This window comes from Mercenaria mercenaria, chromosome 5 (assembly GCF_021730395.1).
Source record: "Mercenaria mercenaria strain notata chromosome 5, MADL_Memer_1, whole genome shotgun sequence".
NCBI lineage: Eukaryota > Metazoa > Mollusca > Bivalvia > Venerida > Veneridae > Mercenaria > Mercenaria mercenaria.
Genome location: NC_069365.1, coordinates 73,072,420 through 73,090,063, shown reverse-complemented (window position 1 = coordinate 73,090,063; position 17,644 = coordinate 73,072,420). Strand labels below are relative to the sequence as shown.

The 17,644-nt window shown below is 35.5% G+C and overlaps 1 protein-coding gene across 2 annotated transcripts in view; it reads right to left on the bottom strand.

Moving 5' to 3' along the window:
• Positions 1–8,076: 8,076 nt before the first annotated feature.
• The window catches only part of LOC123557611 (CWF19-like protein 2), a 55,491-nt gene continuing 45,923 nt past the window's right edge, over positions 8,077–17,644 (bottom strand). The window contains exons 14-18 of one of the 2 annotated variants that reach the window (XM_053543943.1): positions 14,026–14,142; positions 12,918–13,073; positions 11,634–11,714; positions 11,091–11,192; positions 8,077–8,647 (exon numbers count right to left, since the gene is read on the bottom strand). In XM_053543943.1, coding sequence (XP_053399918.1) covers positions 8,468–8,647; positions 11,091–11,192; positions 11,634–11,714; positions 12,918–13,073; positions 14,026–14,142 — 636 coding nt within the window. In that variant the 3' untranslated portion in view covers positions 8,077–8,467. Of the gene's footprint in view, positions 8,648–11,090; positions 11,193–11,633; positions 11,715–12,917; positions 13,074–14,025; positions 14,143–14,974; positions 15,113–17,644 lie in introns of those variants that run through there. The other variant, XM_053543945.1, reaches the window with a different exon arrangement.

The window sequence follows — 17,644 nt, the reverse complement described above, 5'->3', positions numbered from 1 at the left end:
TCTTTTTCACCAGCTATCCTTATATAAATCAGTTACTTGTTACAGTTATTATAAATGTGCCACCAAAATGGGTATTGATGGAATTAAATTTAGTATCTCCTCTGAAAAGGATCATTCCATTGCAAGTTCTTTTTCACAGCTCCACATCACTATCAACTTCAGTACTCGCACCCTAAACAATTCAATCAATGAGAAACTTTGATATAGTGTGGAATTCTGTTCACTTTAAAATTTAAAAAAATGATTAATTGGAACAGAGCCATATTAACAATTATTTTGAGTCATTCTTTTTCAAGAAGCCCACTTACATCTGGTGATTTATCACTTGGTATCACTGGTGTAACTTTTATTGAGGAAATGAAGTGAGTGTTTCTCCTACTTTCCATATAGGGTAGCATATTTTGACCAATTTCCATTCTCTTGCCGATATGCAGCTGATGTCTTCATTTCCAATAATATTGTATCATAAGGATATTTATTCTGACTTGTGTTGAATAACATCAAGTCTCGAACTATTTTCATTATAATTTAGTTTATTTAATAAAGTATAACAAGATTCATGTGGTATCTGGAATAGATACCACAAAGAGATACATAGTCAAAACTTGTTTAAGCTGAATGTTACAAGTGGTTGGATATTTAAAACAATGGGCCAACAATGACTAAAAAGAAACATTCAGGCTAAACCGAGTGTTTAGGTTATGAATGACTATATAAGCTCGAGTTAGAATGTATGAAATTAATCTCTTCCAACAGAACACTTTGGTGATCTTTAATGTTCTTCAGATACCGTATAGCGGGTAATTTCTGCAGTCAAAATATTCTGCGTTTTGGCCCCAAAAATTGTGGAACAAATGTCTGCGTGTTAAATTTCTGCGTTTTCACATAAAAGGAAGAGAAATTTCTGCATTTTCGATGCCAAGGAGGAGGTAATTTTTCGCATGATGGGGCGTAGTGAGAATGACTAGCGTGTGAAAAACAATAAACTAAATGACCGGTAACTGCTTTAAAGTAAACAAATACGTTTTCTGAGGGATTAACAGCTAGGACTTCATCACACTCAATTATACCATTATCAGTAATTGATAGCTGACGACGATAATTTCCAATAATTAGACCATGCCTTTGTGAACTTCGGATTACCTCGGGTAACATAGCGTGAAACAACGTTGGTGAAAAATGCAGATTTTTGCGTTTTAAATTTTTGTTGAATGAATATTCTGCTGGAAATATTTTTGCGATTCTACCTAGAGACCGCAGAAATATTCCCCCCCCCCCCCCCCGTAGAAATAACCCGCTATACAGCAACTTTGCTGCTTTTCATGGTGAGGAAGACCCTAGGTGCCACTTCCAGCATTATTTCATCATGGGTGAGCACCTCTGTAGAACCACTGACCTTTTGTATATTCTTATATATGTAGAATTCTATGCTGCAAGCTAGGCTCTAAGCCACACTGGTGAGGGGCAAGTGAGTCTAACCACTTGGCCATGAGCCCCAACCCCACCCCGCCATTAAATGTATGTAAATAAATAAAATCAGCATGTATAACAATTTATTTCATTCAAACCAAATTTCCATAATGCCCTATTGTCTGTTTTCTACGACTTTATATATTTTTTTATTTGAAAAATGATATATAAACAATATGCATCTGAAGTTTTGTGCATTTTCAAGGATTCATCTTGGGAGCATATTAATGATACTTAAATCTTTTATCGATAAAACTATAAATCAATATTATAAATCAATATAAATATTTAAATATATCGTCTTTATGTAATAAAATAACAATCTAAGATTCTGACTATTGGTCCCAACATTTGAAGGTGGTCAACAACATAAAAACAATAATTTTATAATGATATTTTCCTCTGTGCTTACATTCTGTTATAAATTTATTTAAGGAACAAAAAGACCTATGTAGGGATAATACACGTTTTTTTGTGTATTAACGTCTGCAGAAGCCCGCGGGATTGTTTGTGACCGAGACCGAAGGTCGAGGTCACAAACATATCCCAAGGGCTTCTGCAGGCGTTAATACACAAAACAAACGTGTATTGTCGCTATTCTTGCATAAAAAAACATTACACGACGACTAAATGCATTGTTTTCATATGTGATGACTTGACGATTCCGGTACATTTTTTATTTACCATTCTTGTTGTTCTTGGAAACGGTAAACATGTTTTAAATATCCATAACCGGGGCACACATAACAACAACACTACTAAAAGCGTGATTTGAAGGTTTTTGAGCATCTTATCTTTATTTTTAGTTATTACAAACGTTACATTACACATAATTTTGCATATAACTTAAAAATTTGAGAAACAGGAACACAATTATTTTAAGAATAACAACTTTACATTCGAATTATTTTGAGTACGAACAAACAGAGTACGGATGAGTACGAAGCTAGTGACTAGCTTTCGAGGTTTATTATATGAATTCTGCGAACAATCGGGTAAAAACAAACCGACTGATACTAACAAAAGTCATTAATATAATACCTAAAAACGGGCAATAGCACAAGTTACACGCGATACTTATTTATTCACAGTTATTTACAATAACTGAACAGACGCTTTGTAAAGGGAGTAAACTCTAAGAGAAGCTAGTGCGTACATTGATGGGGGCAGTACGTTTGGGGTTGGAAACTGATACAGCTAAACATACTATGGATTACATTGTGTCTATAATGCTACAAGAAGAGGTTATTATGGAAAAACAAGATGCAGATGCCAAATTTCAGTCTGCGCAGAAATACATACATATGTCCCTGGCAAAGCATTTCAAAAATAAAAATCGGGTATTAACAGCACGTGAATTGCCTTGTTTGCACACGATTTTTCACCCGTTAATACATGGGCGGATCCAGTGAAAAAAGTAGTTTTTATGCAAGAATGACAAAACGTTGGGTCCCTATTACAAATCATGAAATGTACGTTTTATTGCTTCCTATAAAATTTTGTAATTACATCCCTTTACTATGGAAGTATTTAAAAAGCAAAGTATTTTATAGATATTGAGATATCTTAACAATATGAATCAAACAACAAGTTTTAAAACCTTGTGTAGCTTCTTAATTCAGTTATTTCCTAAGACAGGAAAAGGGAGGTAATAATAATTTTACAAACTTGCATCTCTAATAATGGGCTAGTTGTGTAACTGTGCAAATCTTTGCTTTTGTAAATATGATACTATAGTCTTATAATAATATTCCAAAAGGCCAAGTATGTTATATCAAAGTTTTAAAGTTTATACTTTCGAATCCTCTGCTAATACAAAATAGACACAGTATTCATCATCCGTTAAGGTGCTGCCTGAGGTGTTACTGCTATTACTAATTGGATAGAGTATAACCCCATATTGTGCAATGTTTACATAGGGAAAAAAATAAAGCTGTCTGTCTGTTATGCTAAAATAATTCTATCCAGGCTAGGAAAAAGAAATTTTAAAAATACCTCCAGTGAAAACCTTACATGTTGTAAGCACTCAGAGTGTACAAATATTGGTAACTAATCAGTTGTTATAGTTTCAAACAAATCTGTTACTTTACCAAAACCTGACTAACTACCTTTATTTAAAAAAGAATATATCCTAAACAGTGATTTGCCCTTGAATAAGATTGTTGGAGTTCATATGTGAAGGAATTTATAACATCGTGAGGGCGCAGCCCAAAGTATATAATAATATGTATCTGAACAACAAATGAGGAGAAAATGAACAAAATTACTTAAAGAGCAGTAACTCTTGTTTTAATGTGCTGATTCTGACTAGATTTACATTCAAAGGGAAGTGGCATCAAATGCTTAAGACAATACTTTATGAAGCAGCACACCAATTTGCAGTAAACTGAAGTTAAATAAGGTAAGAATCCATATATGTAACTTTTCACTTTATTTGTTAAATCTTTTTGTGAATAACAATTTTTCAGACTGAAATTATCACTGAATTTAATTCATATTAATTGTGTCAATATTAAAAATAGGTTATTACTTAATCTCTCTAAGATAATTCTTAATGAAGACTAATTAGTGCAATTAGTGATGCAAACATTTAAATCATGTTTTTAATTAGTACCATTATTTTTTTAAATCTCACTTTGAAGTTTCAAACATCAAAAGATAGATTGTTTGTCCACAGTAAGCTGTGTTCAAGTCATTAAAACAAACTGGTAAGGTAATTAAAGCCAAACTTTAAAACAATGGGAGGATTTTCATATAAATACTGGTAGGACACCAGACCCAAGCCAACACACTTTGTGACTCTGACCTAACACACACTGAGCAGAATTATACAAAGCTTATACAATAAAATTCAGTAAAAAGATTGAATTACACCAAGCCAGTTTTCAACTGAGTTATCTATCTGAATAAAACAATTATCAACATGGATGTTGTCTCCGCAGCTTCAGCTTTACGCAGTCAGTTGGTGGCTCTCCACAACAGTGATGTTACTGTCTCACAGTTAGGTAAGACCAATTTTCTGTTAGTTATAAATGCTTTGATGTAAGCATTATTTTGTAGCCTTTGCAAAAAGTTATCAGATTTGTAATGAACCAAGCAACTTTCTGGAAGTGTATAATTATAATTAAGTATGGATCTTTAGTATCTGGAAATACATTATGCAAAGAACATTTTCAACATGAAATCAATATACTAAGATATTGAAAAGATATATAAGTCAAAATAACTGTTTAAATGGTTCTGTTCCAGTTAATCTTTTTTTTTTCATTAGTTAAGAGTAAACAGAACTCCACCCTCTCACTGAATTGAATTGATTGAGGTACTGAAGTAATTTTGATTTGTGCTGTACGATTTTTCTTATAATTTCATATTTTCCATATTTCAGAGAGAAGTATAACTAGTCTGGATCAACAGTCCCTGATGTCGGCTATAGAAGACAACCAGTCACAACATCTACGAATAGTTCTCCGTCTGTCTGTCAACGAGGGTGTATGTCACATGTACAAACAGTTCTCAAACAGGAAATGGGCTGAGGTAAATATTGTTTTCTTCTACTGTGTTCATTTAGACTGAATTTCTTTTACCATATTTGCTAACCAAGTAATTTCACTCAAAAGACTGCTGCCATTAAGACTTCTTTACTTTTAAATATATCTGACATTACAATAAAATCCCTCATAATAAGAACAACTGTCTGAAAATTTGTCCCTTCTGCACCTTAACTTCTGTGTTTCTGTTTAGTTGGAAGTGAGATTCCAGTGTTACATGGTTGCTGACTGCGTAATATATGACAATGCAGAGATTCCATGTAGGAAACTGCTAGATGTGTCTCCTAGTATTCAGACACAGGTGGGAACCTGGGTAGAACCCTTCTTGAAGCCAGCTGGATGGTTTCCTCACATAAGAACTGTACACCCTAAGAAAGGTTTCAAATTTACTGCAGAGAGCAATGTCATTAAAATAACTAATTTCTAGTTTTCTGTACATTCAGTTTCACTAAATATTTTTGTTTCCCTTTTTTTAAGCATGTTTCAATTTTCATTTCAGGTTCAAAATACTGCCAGATCAATCAAGTCCAGTATGGAAGAAGATGACAATGAGCAGACGAATTCAGTGATGACATCATCACCAACAGGGGGCAGCACAGGTCAAGATAAGGCAGCAGAAGTGTGGACCAGTCTGTTTTGTGAACTGTCTAGAGCAGATTGACATAAACTATACGTAAAAAACTCAGTGCTAACTTTGTTATTCAACTTGTTGTTTTGTATATGATAGTGCTTGTGCTTATATATGCAAGTTATAGAAATAAATATCTAAAATATCCTGCTGTTTATTTTATATTTTTCAGGTTTCGTTACAGCAGTTATCTTGTTTTTCAACCACAATTTCAGATATACGTGTATACAACCTCCATGTAACTATAAAGTGAAAAAGATATTCTGTTTGGGTGTCTACCTGCCATGTATTTATATACAGCAAAACACCTCATGATTGCTCAATTCTGAGGATTTAACAAGAGACCACATAAATTGCATGAGTCAGCCAAGTGCACATTCTCTCAATTTACACCAATTTAGTAATCTGAAATCATATACATTTGTGGGGGGCAAATCCTTGTGAGTCAAAATCAATAAGGTAAATGAAGTACTGAAGTGTGGAATGTAAAACAAGAGGGTCATGATGACCCTGGATCGCTCACCTGAGTATCATGAGCTACATGTTTCAAATGTCAAACTGATGAAAAAATATTAAAAAAGTCAGTCGGTCACATTCATGGTCAATGAAATTCAGTTTTACGATTTGTGTGCGAAAACTGTGTATGTCATCAAAATTTCAAGGCTGTATCCTAAAAAACAAGAAAGTAGGTCAGTAGGTCAAGGTCACAGTCAAGTGACATCATATTACTTGGGGTCATCAGGTAATTATAATTAAACAGTCTTGGAAATAGGATCAGATGATTTTTTAAGTATTTTTTCCTATATAACTCACATAATAACTAAGTGACCCCAGGGCGGGGCCTCTTTTAACCCCAGGGGCATAATTTGAACAATTTTGGTAGAGGACTACTACACAATGCATCATACCAAATATCAAAAGCCTAGGTCGTATGGTTTCAGACAAGAAGATTTTTTTTTCCTATATAAGTCTATATGAAACTTTGGACCAGAGCAGGGCCTCTTTTCACCCAAGGGGTACAATTTGAACAATTTTGGTTGAGGACCATAAGACAATGCTACAAACCAAATATCAGGTCTAAGTGTTGTGGTTTCAGACAAGAAGATTTTTAAACTTTTTTTCCTATATAAGTCTATGTAAAACTTGGGACCCCTGGGGTGGGGCCGCCATATTTGACCCTAGGGGGATAATTTGAACAATCTTGGTTGAGGACCACTAGATGATGCTACATACCATATATCAAAGCCCTAGGCCATGTGGTTTTGTACAAGATTTTCAAAGTTTTCCCTGTATAAGTCTATATAAACCATGTGACCCCCGGGGCGGGGCCATATTTGACCCTAGGGGGGTAATTTGAACAATTTTGGTAGAGGACCACTAGATGATGCTACACACCAGATATCAAAGCCCTAGGCCCTGTGGTTTTGGACAAAAAGATTTTTTAAAGTTTTTCCTTTCGGTTGCCATGGCAACCAGAGTTCTGCATGGAATTCAATTCCTTGAAAAATTTTGAAAGGGGGACACCCAAGGATCATTCCTGTGAAGTTTGGTGTAATTCTGCCCAGTAGTTTTCAGGAAGAAGATTTTTTTAGAAAATGTTGACGGACACACGACGCACGACGGACATTGAGCAATCACAAAAGCTCACCATGAGCCAAAGGGCTCAGGTGAGCTAAAAAAAATACGTGGAAATATGATAGTGTTATTTTTCAAGATCTATGGGCACTGGTTGTGAAAATTTTACATGCTTCGCTGATGTGTCGAGAGTAAAACTGAAACCTCTGAAAAACACAGTTACCCCTAAAACTATGACTTTTTCCATCTGAACACTTCAATGTCTCTCACAATTATCCATCTTTGTTTCTGAATGCTAAAAAATGTATTCAAACTTTTCAAAAATCTATCTAGGTAAATGAACATTTTTATTTTCATCACTTTTACTTACAGAACTTTCCTGATAAACACTGTAGTTATTTATTTTTTTTAGACAAATCCGTATCATTTCCGACTGAGAACACTGATATGTTAATGCTAAGTCTTTCAGAATTGCATACTGATATTATAAGATCTATATTATCTAGATTGTGCTTGATATCTGACATCTGTTCATCATACAAACTAACAGCTCATTAAACTGAAAAGACGCGGAGATCTTTATGCCCACATAAAACTAAGACGAACATATTTTTCATGTTTTCCTATACTTTTCTAGAGTTAAAATTTTGATGTTCTGGAGAAAGAAAACAGTTTCATAGGGACATGACTTGTGAATTTCAAATTTATTAGTTAAAGTTCTTATTTGTTGGGAATTAATGTGGATTGACACAAAAATGGAATCCATGAAAATAAGTCCTCCACAAAAATTAATGACTCCACACTACTGGTATATATAATAATGACAAAGATACATAGTAATCAGGAAAACATTAATATAGTAAAACAATTTATTTCAAATATGTAAATCATAGAAATTTATACCCTTGATCTATTCATTCTTCACCAGTTCTGAACAATCAGTTATTACAGAAATGTGCCACCAAAATGTGGCCATTATATATTGGTAGAATTAAGTTTAGTAACTCCTCTGAAACAAATCTATCATTACACTGCAAGTTCTTCATTTACTTGCACCTCCACACTATCAACAAGAAGCTCAGTATCAATATCACACCTAATAAGCTTCATGTAACATTGCCATGCATTAAAGTCAGCAAGAGGCCTTAATGTGTGTCATAAACATGTCTGACCAAACCTCTGAGTCACCAAGTATCCTGATCCAACACCAATCTGTGTCACCAAGAAGCTTGATTTAACTTCATAATCAATCTGAATCACTACTACTGCTATCCGTTTCAACCTTTTTTGCTATGTTCTGAGTCCAGTCATAAGGTTTCCACATTTCACTAAACTTGAGCACTTTTATCCTCTGTTCATCAAAATTCTCCTTTGGTGGTTTCTTCCATAATCTGTGATCAGCATCTACCATTCCACCAATTATTTCCTAAAAAATTATATTCACAATTTTTATAATAAAATTCACAAGGCAGTCTGAAAGGCAGCTATATCCCCTGCCACTGTTACTGATAGTGAAAGGGTTGATGGTATTGGGTGGAACCATTAAACATTTGAGTTGTGACCTTGATCTTAAGCTGGCAGGGGTGAATTTTGAATTCTGCACGTTGTATTGATAAGGGGAATATTACAGCCAAGTCATATTAAAATCCTTCAAAAGGTTTAGGAGATACAGAGCAGACATAAAATGGAAGGCTTAAACCTTTGACCATGAGTTGTACCTTGACCTTGAGCCAACATGACTGACTCATGAGTGCTGCACATTGTCTTGATGAGGTGATCATTGACCCAAGTTTCATGAAAATCCTTCAAGGGGTTTAGGAGATACAGAGCGGACATAAAATGTTACGGACGGACTTATGGATGGAGACCATTCCTATAACCCCCCAACACTCGTGGCAGGGGATTAAAACAAATAGCTACTCTTAAAAAGTTTTGCACATCGTCTTGATGAGGTGATCAATTGACCAAAGTTCCTTGAAAATCCTTCAAGGGGTTCAGGAGATACATAGCGGACACAAAATGGAAGGCTAAAAAATTTGACCCTGAGTTGTGACCTTGACCTTGAACTTACATGGCCGACTCAAGAGTTCTGCATATCATCTTGATGAGGTGATCATTTGACCCAAGTTTCTTGAAATTCCTTCAAGGGGTTTACTTGTGACCTTGACCTTAAACCGACATGGCTGATTCATAAGTTCTGCACACTGTCTTGATGAGGTGATCATTTGACCCAATTGTCATGAAAATCCTTCAAGGGGTTTAGGAGATATAGAGCAGAAACAAAATTGAAGGCTCAAACCTTTGACCTCAAGTTGTGACCTTGACCTTGAGCCAACATGGCTGACTCATGAGTTCTGCACATCGTCTTGATGAGGTAATCATTTGACCTAAGTTTCATTATTATCCTTGAAGGGGTTTAGTAGATACAGAGCGGACACAAAATGGAAGGCTCAAACCTTTGACCGAGTTGTCACTCTGACCTTGAGCCGACATGGCCGACTCATGGGTTCTGCTCATTGTCTTGAGGCGAACATTTGACCCCAGTTTCATGATTATCCTTCAAGGGGTTTAGGAGATACAAAGCGGACACCAAATGGAAGGCTCAAACCTTTGACCTTGAGTTGTGAACTTGACCTTTAGCCGACATGGCTGACTCATGGGTTCTGCTCATCGTCTTGATGAGGTGATCATTTGACCTATGTTTCATGAAAATCCTTCAAGGGGTTTAGGAGACACAGAGTGGACACAAAATGTTACAGGCGGACAGACGGAAAGACAGACAGATGGAGACCATTCCTATAACCCCATCCCCCCACCCCATCACTCGTGGTGGGGGATTAAAAATTACTGTCTGTCAAGGGACTACATATACATGTATACCCTACAACAAAAAGATGTATTAAACAGAAACCCCATACTCCCTAACTGGAATGTTGAGCCAGATCTGGCTACATCTCAGTGAAGATATTAACAACATTTGTTAATTAAAAAGGTCCCCAAGTGCTTATCAATGTGTGTGTTTGATAACTTGACCATGGTGATACATGATTTCACATGAAACAGACTAGCTACTTTTCAGGATGGAATTTCTCAAATCAAAAATATTTTGGCTACAGAAACTGACAGTACCAAATAATTCTAAGTTTACATGTTAACTATTAACATAAAACCAAACTACCATATCAGCTGATATCTAAGTGAAGTAGGAAAATTAATACAAGAAAATTCTTAGCACAGGTATCAGCTGGTCTACTGACCAAATGATATCACCCTATGAAATTTGATTGTTGTAGGTCCACATGACCTTCAGTTATAAGCTTTCATCCCAATGGCTTTTGTTACCGTGACCTTACGAACTTAAAACAAAAGCAGTCATTTACTGACCATAGACAATCATCATATCATCATATGAAGTTTAATCAGAAATCATTTTATTATAATAAGTTTTAAGGTCACTGCAACCTTTGATCAGGTAATAGTCACATACACATATGCAATCCTCCTATGAAATTTTTTTCAGGTACACTCTCAGTATTTTCTACCTACTGATGAAACCAAATGGTCTATTAAAGGAACAACCTATGTAAGGAATGGTTGGTGGCATAATACAACCTTTTTCAAACCGGGTAAATGAAATTAATACAAACAGACTCTGTACTTTCTACTTACTGATGAAACCAAATGGTCTATTAAAGGAACAATCTACGTAAGGAACCCCTGGTAGCATAATACAGCCTTTTTCAAACCGGGCAAATGAAATTAATACAAACAGATGACAAAGGCTATCTAACTATTTGTTACAACTAGAATTTTAAGAAACATTGAGGAGACATACTTCGAATGTTTTTTTATCTATAATAAAAACTTACCTTTCCAAAGTAATATGGAAACCTGAATTCATCTTCTATTACATGTGCAAATCCTCCCTGATTACCAAAGTCTACCGCAAAGTAAGGAAATCCTTTTGGAACCTGCATAAAGGGCAGATAATAACGTTAATTTCTACTGAATCTAATAATTTCAAGTAAGGCTCAACATTTGATAAGAAGCCCAGTCTATGAAGAAAAGAGTAAAAACCTTCTTTTGCTATATTCTTTTTCCAAGATAAATTGCAGTCTCAAGTTTTATACATATTGCAATAAAGAAATGTACATATTCTTCATCAGTTTCAGCTTTTTTAATGAATTTTCTTGTATAAATAAATTTATTCATGGAGAAAACTGCCTATTTGCGAAAGTTCAAATTTAAGGTTACAGTCATGAATTGATTTTTTAACAAATTTTGCCAGGAATGTTTCAACAGAACTTTGTCACACCAAAATGAAACAAATTCACTTCATACAAGTATTAAGCAATCATCAGAAGACTGTCTTGGTCTAAAATATATTTTTAACCATAGAAAATGATACATACAGAGTGTCTGATATCTTTCTGACTGAGATCAACAACTTTTTTGTTCTGTGACCATTCGCTCTCACTTTCCTGTATGGCTTTCTGAAAAGGAAGTAAATGGCACAAAATTAGTTCCATCAACTTTCCTACATCAATCAAGGATGGAGCATGAATATTTTAGACATATTGTCTTCAATCTTGATGAAGAACACATTCCTCATCCCAGATTCCAACCTGCAATCTCTAGAATACAGATATGTGCATAAATTTTGGTAAAATTTAGGGTATTTATGGGCAATCTTTGCACCAGTCATATAACTTGCTGTGCAGATGAAGGAGTTTTAATATACTAAGTTATTCTTTTTAAAGAAAACTGTGTTCAGGACTCCCTATCTGTAAAACTGGATATATACTGGGCGTCATTGAAAAGTTACCACTTAATATATACCTATTTTATTTTTTATACAATATCAATGTTACTTTTTCATGGCCTGTGCGTGGTCTGTTACTCATAGACCCTGTCTGATCATGTCTCCTAACCCATTTCATGACTGTCAGGTGAGAACAGCCCATACGACGTGCAATTTCACGACATGAAAGTTCGGTGTCAACCATGCCAATGGCCTGATGGCGTTGATCATGCCTTAAACGTGGCATTCTTAGCAAAGATATTCTGGTTTTTTAACGTAATCCTTTTAGTCTGTCGACTAACTTTCAAGTATGATGAATGATTTGCAATAGAATTTTCGTACAATGTTGACATTGCTCGAAAAAGTCATTTTGCACGTGCAGCCCGTGCCTCAAATGGAGTTCATCAAATTTGATAAATCTTTACACCAGCGACGTCTCAGCTGCATCAAAAATGTAGTCGTGTGATGCTTTTAATATAATCCAATGCGACTTTTAAAAGATAAGGGCCATTAGGGTGGTAACTTTTCAGTGATGCTGAGTATATATCTGCTGTCATATAAAAATATATTCATACCTGATATAGAAATTCATAGAAACACAGAAACAATCCTGTGAGGTTTGATGACTCTGTGTCATGTACTTTTTGAGATATGCACAACACAAATTCGGACTGACAGAAAGATGGACAAGGACAACTTTAAATGCCCCACACAGAAAAAATAGGGTGTATGGGCACAAAAAAAAATGGTGGGAGTAGGAGTGGAAAAGATGTATCTAAATAATCTCTTTTTTGCAAAACTTGAGGCATAGACAACAACTTGGTAGAACAAGCGGCCTTCCTAAAACCACCTGCATTGCTTCCTCAAATGACCCAATACAAAAATGCACAGTTACCTTGAAATATATGGGAGCTAAATCTCCCACTTCCTTGTCCATAGGTACACATTCTATACACATATGTGGGAACTGTTTAAGCTTCATGCACGTTTCCATAAATACCACATCTTCATCTCGATCTGCAAACATCTTCGTTAATGTTCTTCTAAATACCTGCAAATAACATTTCACATTTCTATAGGAAAACATAAATCACTTGCATATTTACAGATGCAACAAAACTATTTCAACTGTTATACTCTCACAGGATTTACCTCTGTCAAAATCTGTTATTCAATTTGTTGGGTTTCACATTACATTGACAGTTTAGGTCAAATAGATACTTTCAACCAAAGACCTCAAGTGCTGCTATGGCAATATTTCAGGCAAGGGCAACACCACTAGATTATTCCGTTAGTCAGCGATATGGTTTTCTCACGAGTGTTTGTTTTGTTGGGTTTAACGTCACACCGACACAATTATTATAGGTTATTAGATTTGTATCGAGAAATACGCACAAGTTCTGTAGCGGAAATACTGCACAACTTAGGAGTGCAATATCATTCAACAAAAGAATGAGTGCATACCCTCCATGCATTATTTCATCATGAGTGGGCACCTGGGTAAAAGCACCAACCTTCTGTTGGATAGCTTCCTCACATGAAGAATTCAACGCCCCAAGTGAGGCTCAAACTCACATCGGTGAGAGGCAAGTGATCTGAAGTCAGCGACCTTAACTACAAAGGCCCCTTCTCACATGAGTAAGGTTTTGACGCACAGCACTGAGGGGCATGTGATTCAAGGTCAGCAATATTAACCACCTGGTCACAGAGGCCCCTTCAGCCAAATCTACTTTGTATGACTAAGTTATAATAAAAGGATTTCCTATGATTTTACACAGTAGTAACCTTGCTGTTTATCAAAAATGAGTGGTTTTAACCTTGACCTTTGTTTCATTCAGTAGCATGTAGATCATTTACATAATGGCCCCTAGTGATAACAATTTGTTGAAATAGTATCTACCAATATGAAAAATCTTTTCTTTTTTTTCTCATTTGAGTCTAAGACAATTTTTCCTTATAGTGTTGATAAGAGCTGGCTCAAGTTAGCCTTATAAATGAAGTACCTGTATTTCACTCCAGACGTCTTCATCAACAGTTGTTCCTGAGGCTACATGCTGCATTGGTACTATCAAACAGTGACCCTCTGTCAGAGATTTGTTGTTTGGTAAACACAAGTATACCTGCAACAAGATGCTTCATGCTGCATTAGTACTATCAAACAATGAGCTTCTGTCAGAGATTTGTTGTTTGGTAAACACAAGTATACCTGAAAGAAGATGCTACATGCTGCATTAATACTATCAAACAATGAGCTTCTGTCAGATTTGTTGTTTGGTAAACACAAGTATAAAACCTGAAACAAGATGCTATATGCTGCATTAGTACTATCAAACAGTGACCTTCTGTCAGAGATTTGTTATTTGGTAAACACATGTATAAAACCTGAAACAAGATGCTACATGCTCCTTTGTACTATCAAACAATGACCCTCTGTCAGAGATTTGTTGTTTGGTAAACACAAGTATAAAACCTGAAACAAGATGCTATATGCTGCATTAGTACTATCAAACAGTGACCTTCTGTCAGAGATTTATTGTTTGGTAAACACAAGTATAAAACCTGAAACAAGATGCTACATGCTGCATTAGTACTATCAAACAGTGGCCCTCTGTCAGAGATTTGTTGTTTGGTAAACACAAGTATACCTGAAACAAGATGCTACATGCTGCATTAGTACTATCAAACAGTGGCCCTCTGTCAGAGATTTGTTGTTTGGTAAACACAAGTATACCTGAAACAAGATGCTACATGCTGCATTAGTACTATCAAACAGCAACCCTCTGTCAGAGATTTGTTGTTTGGTAAACACAAGTATACCTTAAACAAGATGCTACATGCTGCATTAGTACTATCAAACAATGAGCTTCTGTCAGAGATTTGTTGTTTGGTAAACACAAGTATACCTAACACAAGTATACCTAAAACAAGATGCTACATGCTGCATTAGTACAATCAAACAGTGACCCTCTGTCAGAGATTTGTTGTTTGGTAAACACAAGTATACCTGAAACAAGATGCTACTTGCTGCATTAGTACTATCAAACAGTGACCCTCTGTCAGAGATTTGTTGTTTGGTAAACACAAGTATACCTGAAACAAGATGCTACTTGCTGCATTAGTACTATCAAACAATGAGCTTCTGTCAGAGATTTGTTGTTTGGTAAACACAAGTATACCTGAAACAAGATGCTACATGCTGCATTAGTACTATCAAACTGTGACCCTCTGTCAGAGATTTGTTGTTTGGTAAACACAAGTATACCTGAAACAAGATGCTACTTGCTGCATTATTACTATCAAACAGTGGCCCTCTGTCAGAGATTTGTTGTTTGGTAAAAACAAGTATACCTTAAACAAGATGCTACATGCTGCATTAGTACTATCAAACATTGACCCTCTGTCAGACATTTGTTGTTTGGTAAACACAAGTATACCTGAAACAAGATGCTACATGCTGCATTAGTACTATCATACAGCAACCCTCTGTCAGAGATTTGTTGTTTGGTAAACACAAGTATACCTGAAACAAGATGCTACATGCTGCATTAGTACTATCAAACAATGAGCTTCTGTCAGAGATTTATTGTTTGGTAAACACATGTATACCTGAAACAAGATGCTACATGCTGCATTAGTACTATCAAACAATGAGCTTCTGTCAGAGATTTGTTGTTTGGTAAACACAAGTATACCTGAAACAAGATGCTACATGCTGCATTAGTACTATCAAACAATGAGCTTCTGTCAAAGATTTGCTGTTTGGTAAACAAGTATACCTGAAACAAGATGCTACATGCTGCATTAATACTATCAAACAATGAGCTTCTGTTAGAGATTTGTTGTTTGGTAAACAAGTATACCTGAAACAAGATGCTACATGCTGCATTAATACTATCAAACAATGAGCTTCTGTCAGAGATTTGTTGTTTGGTAAACAAGTATACCTGAAACAAGATGCTACATGCTGTATTAATACTATCAAACAGTGACCTTCTGTCAGAGATTTGTTGTTTGGTAAACACAAGTATACCTGAAACAAGATGCTACATGCTGCATTAGTACTATCAAACAGTGACCCTCTGTCAGAGATTTGTTGTTTGGTAAACAAGTATACCTGAAACAAGATGCTACATGCTACATTGGTACTATCAAACAATGAGCTTCTGTCAGATATTTGTTGTTTAGAAATTGCAAGTATACCTGAAACAAGATGCTACATGCTGCATAGGTATTGCTAAACAGTGGCCTTTTGGTAAAAACAGCAGGAGTCATCTACTTGCCTCATGCAATGATCCTATGAAGTTGTATGATTGTATGCAGAAGTTATCTTTAGTTATCAAGTGGTAAATGTTTTCAGTCTGTGACCTTGAACTTTGACCTACTGACCCCAAAACTATAACGGTCAACAACTGACCACAGGCAATCATCCTATAAAGTTTCTTGACTGTAGGTCAAATCTTTCTTCAGGTATTCAGTAGAAACAGTATTTAGCCTCAAGGTCCCGTTTGATGACTGTATGCTGAAAAATCCTTACCAGATATAGATATGTCAAAATACATCTAAAATTTGGAGGTACCATCCATGTTGTACCACAGAAAAGTGGTCTCGGTTTTTCACTTTGACCAATAATAAAAAAGTTACAAAATAAGCTATTTATAGTAACATAAAAGGGAAGTAATTCAATAAAAAAATCATTGTAAGTGAACAAAAAAGGGATCTGCCAAATAAAAACAAGAGCACCGCAATGCAGTGCAATATACACAAAAAGTCCCATGACCTTTGACCCCTAAGTTTGACCTTGACCTTGAAGTGAGCCATCTTAAACATGCGCTCTGCACGTCGACTCATTGTGAGCAACATTTTTGCCAAGTTTCTTTAAAACCCTTCAAACGGTTCAAGAGTTACAGAGCGGACACGAAACAAAGTGATATGACCTTGGACCCCTAAATGTGACCTTGACCTTGAAGCAAGCCATCCGAAATATGCGCTCTGCACGTCGTCTCGATGTGGTGAACATTTAAGCCAAGTGTCTTTGAAATCCTTCAAGGGGTTCAAGAGTTATAGAGCGGACACGAAATTGCGTATAGACGGACAGACGGACACCTGCATCATAACATAATATGTCCCTTCAGGCGTATAACAATATACCCCTCTTTGGTGAAAGGGGACACAATGTAAGCTTAAACTGAAATGTGAGGTAGAAAATCCATCCACATTTAAACATGAAGTAAACTAATTTCTAAAACATAACACATTCTAAAACAAGATAATGTAACTGATCTATAACAGCACACATTTCAACATCAGATAATTTTCATTGTAAAAATGTTGTAAAACTTGTTAAATGCCATACCAGATTTTGTGTCAAGCATTATTATATTTACTGAAACTTGTGATACTGTGAAAATCTGTGAAACTGAATCGAAAGAACCAATTTTCCGTAAATATATTTATGCTTTATTTCATATGTGAAGTCCACGAATTTATGTCACCACAGAACTGCTATTTTGGAAGAAATCACGAAATTCTATGCCAATCAAAGTAAATTATTTCATAGTATATGTAACTTCTATCAAAACAATACAGAATGTATAACAGTTTTATTTTGAAGCTATATATCTG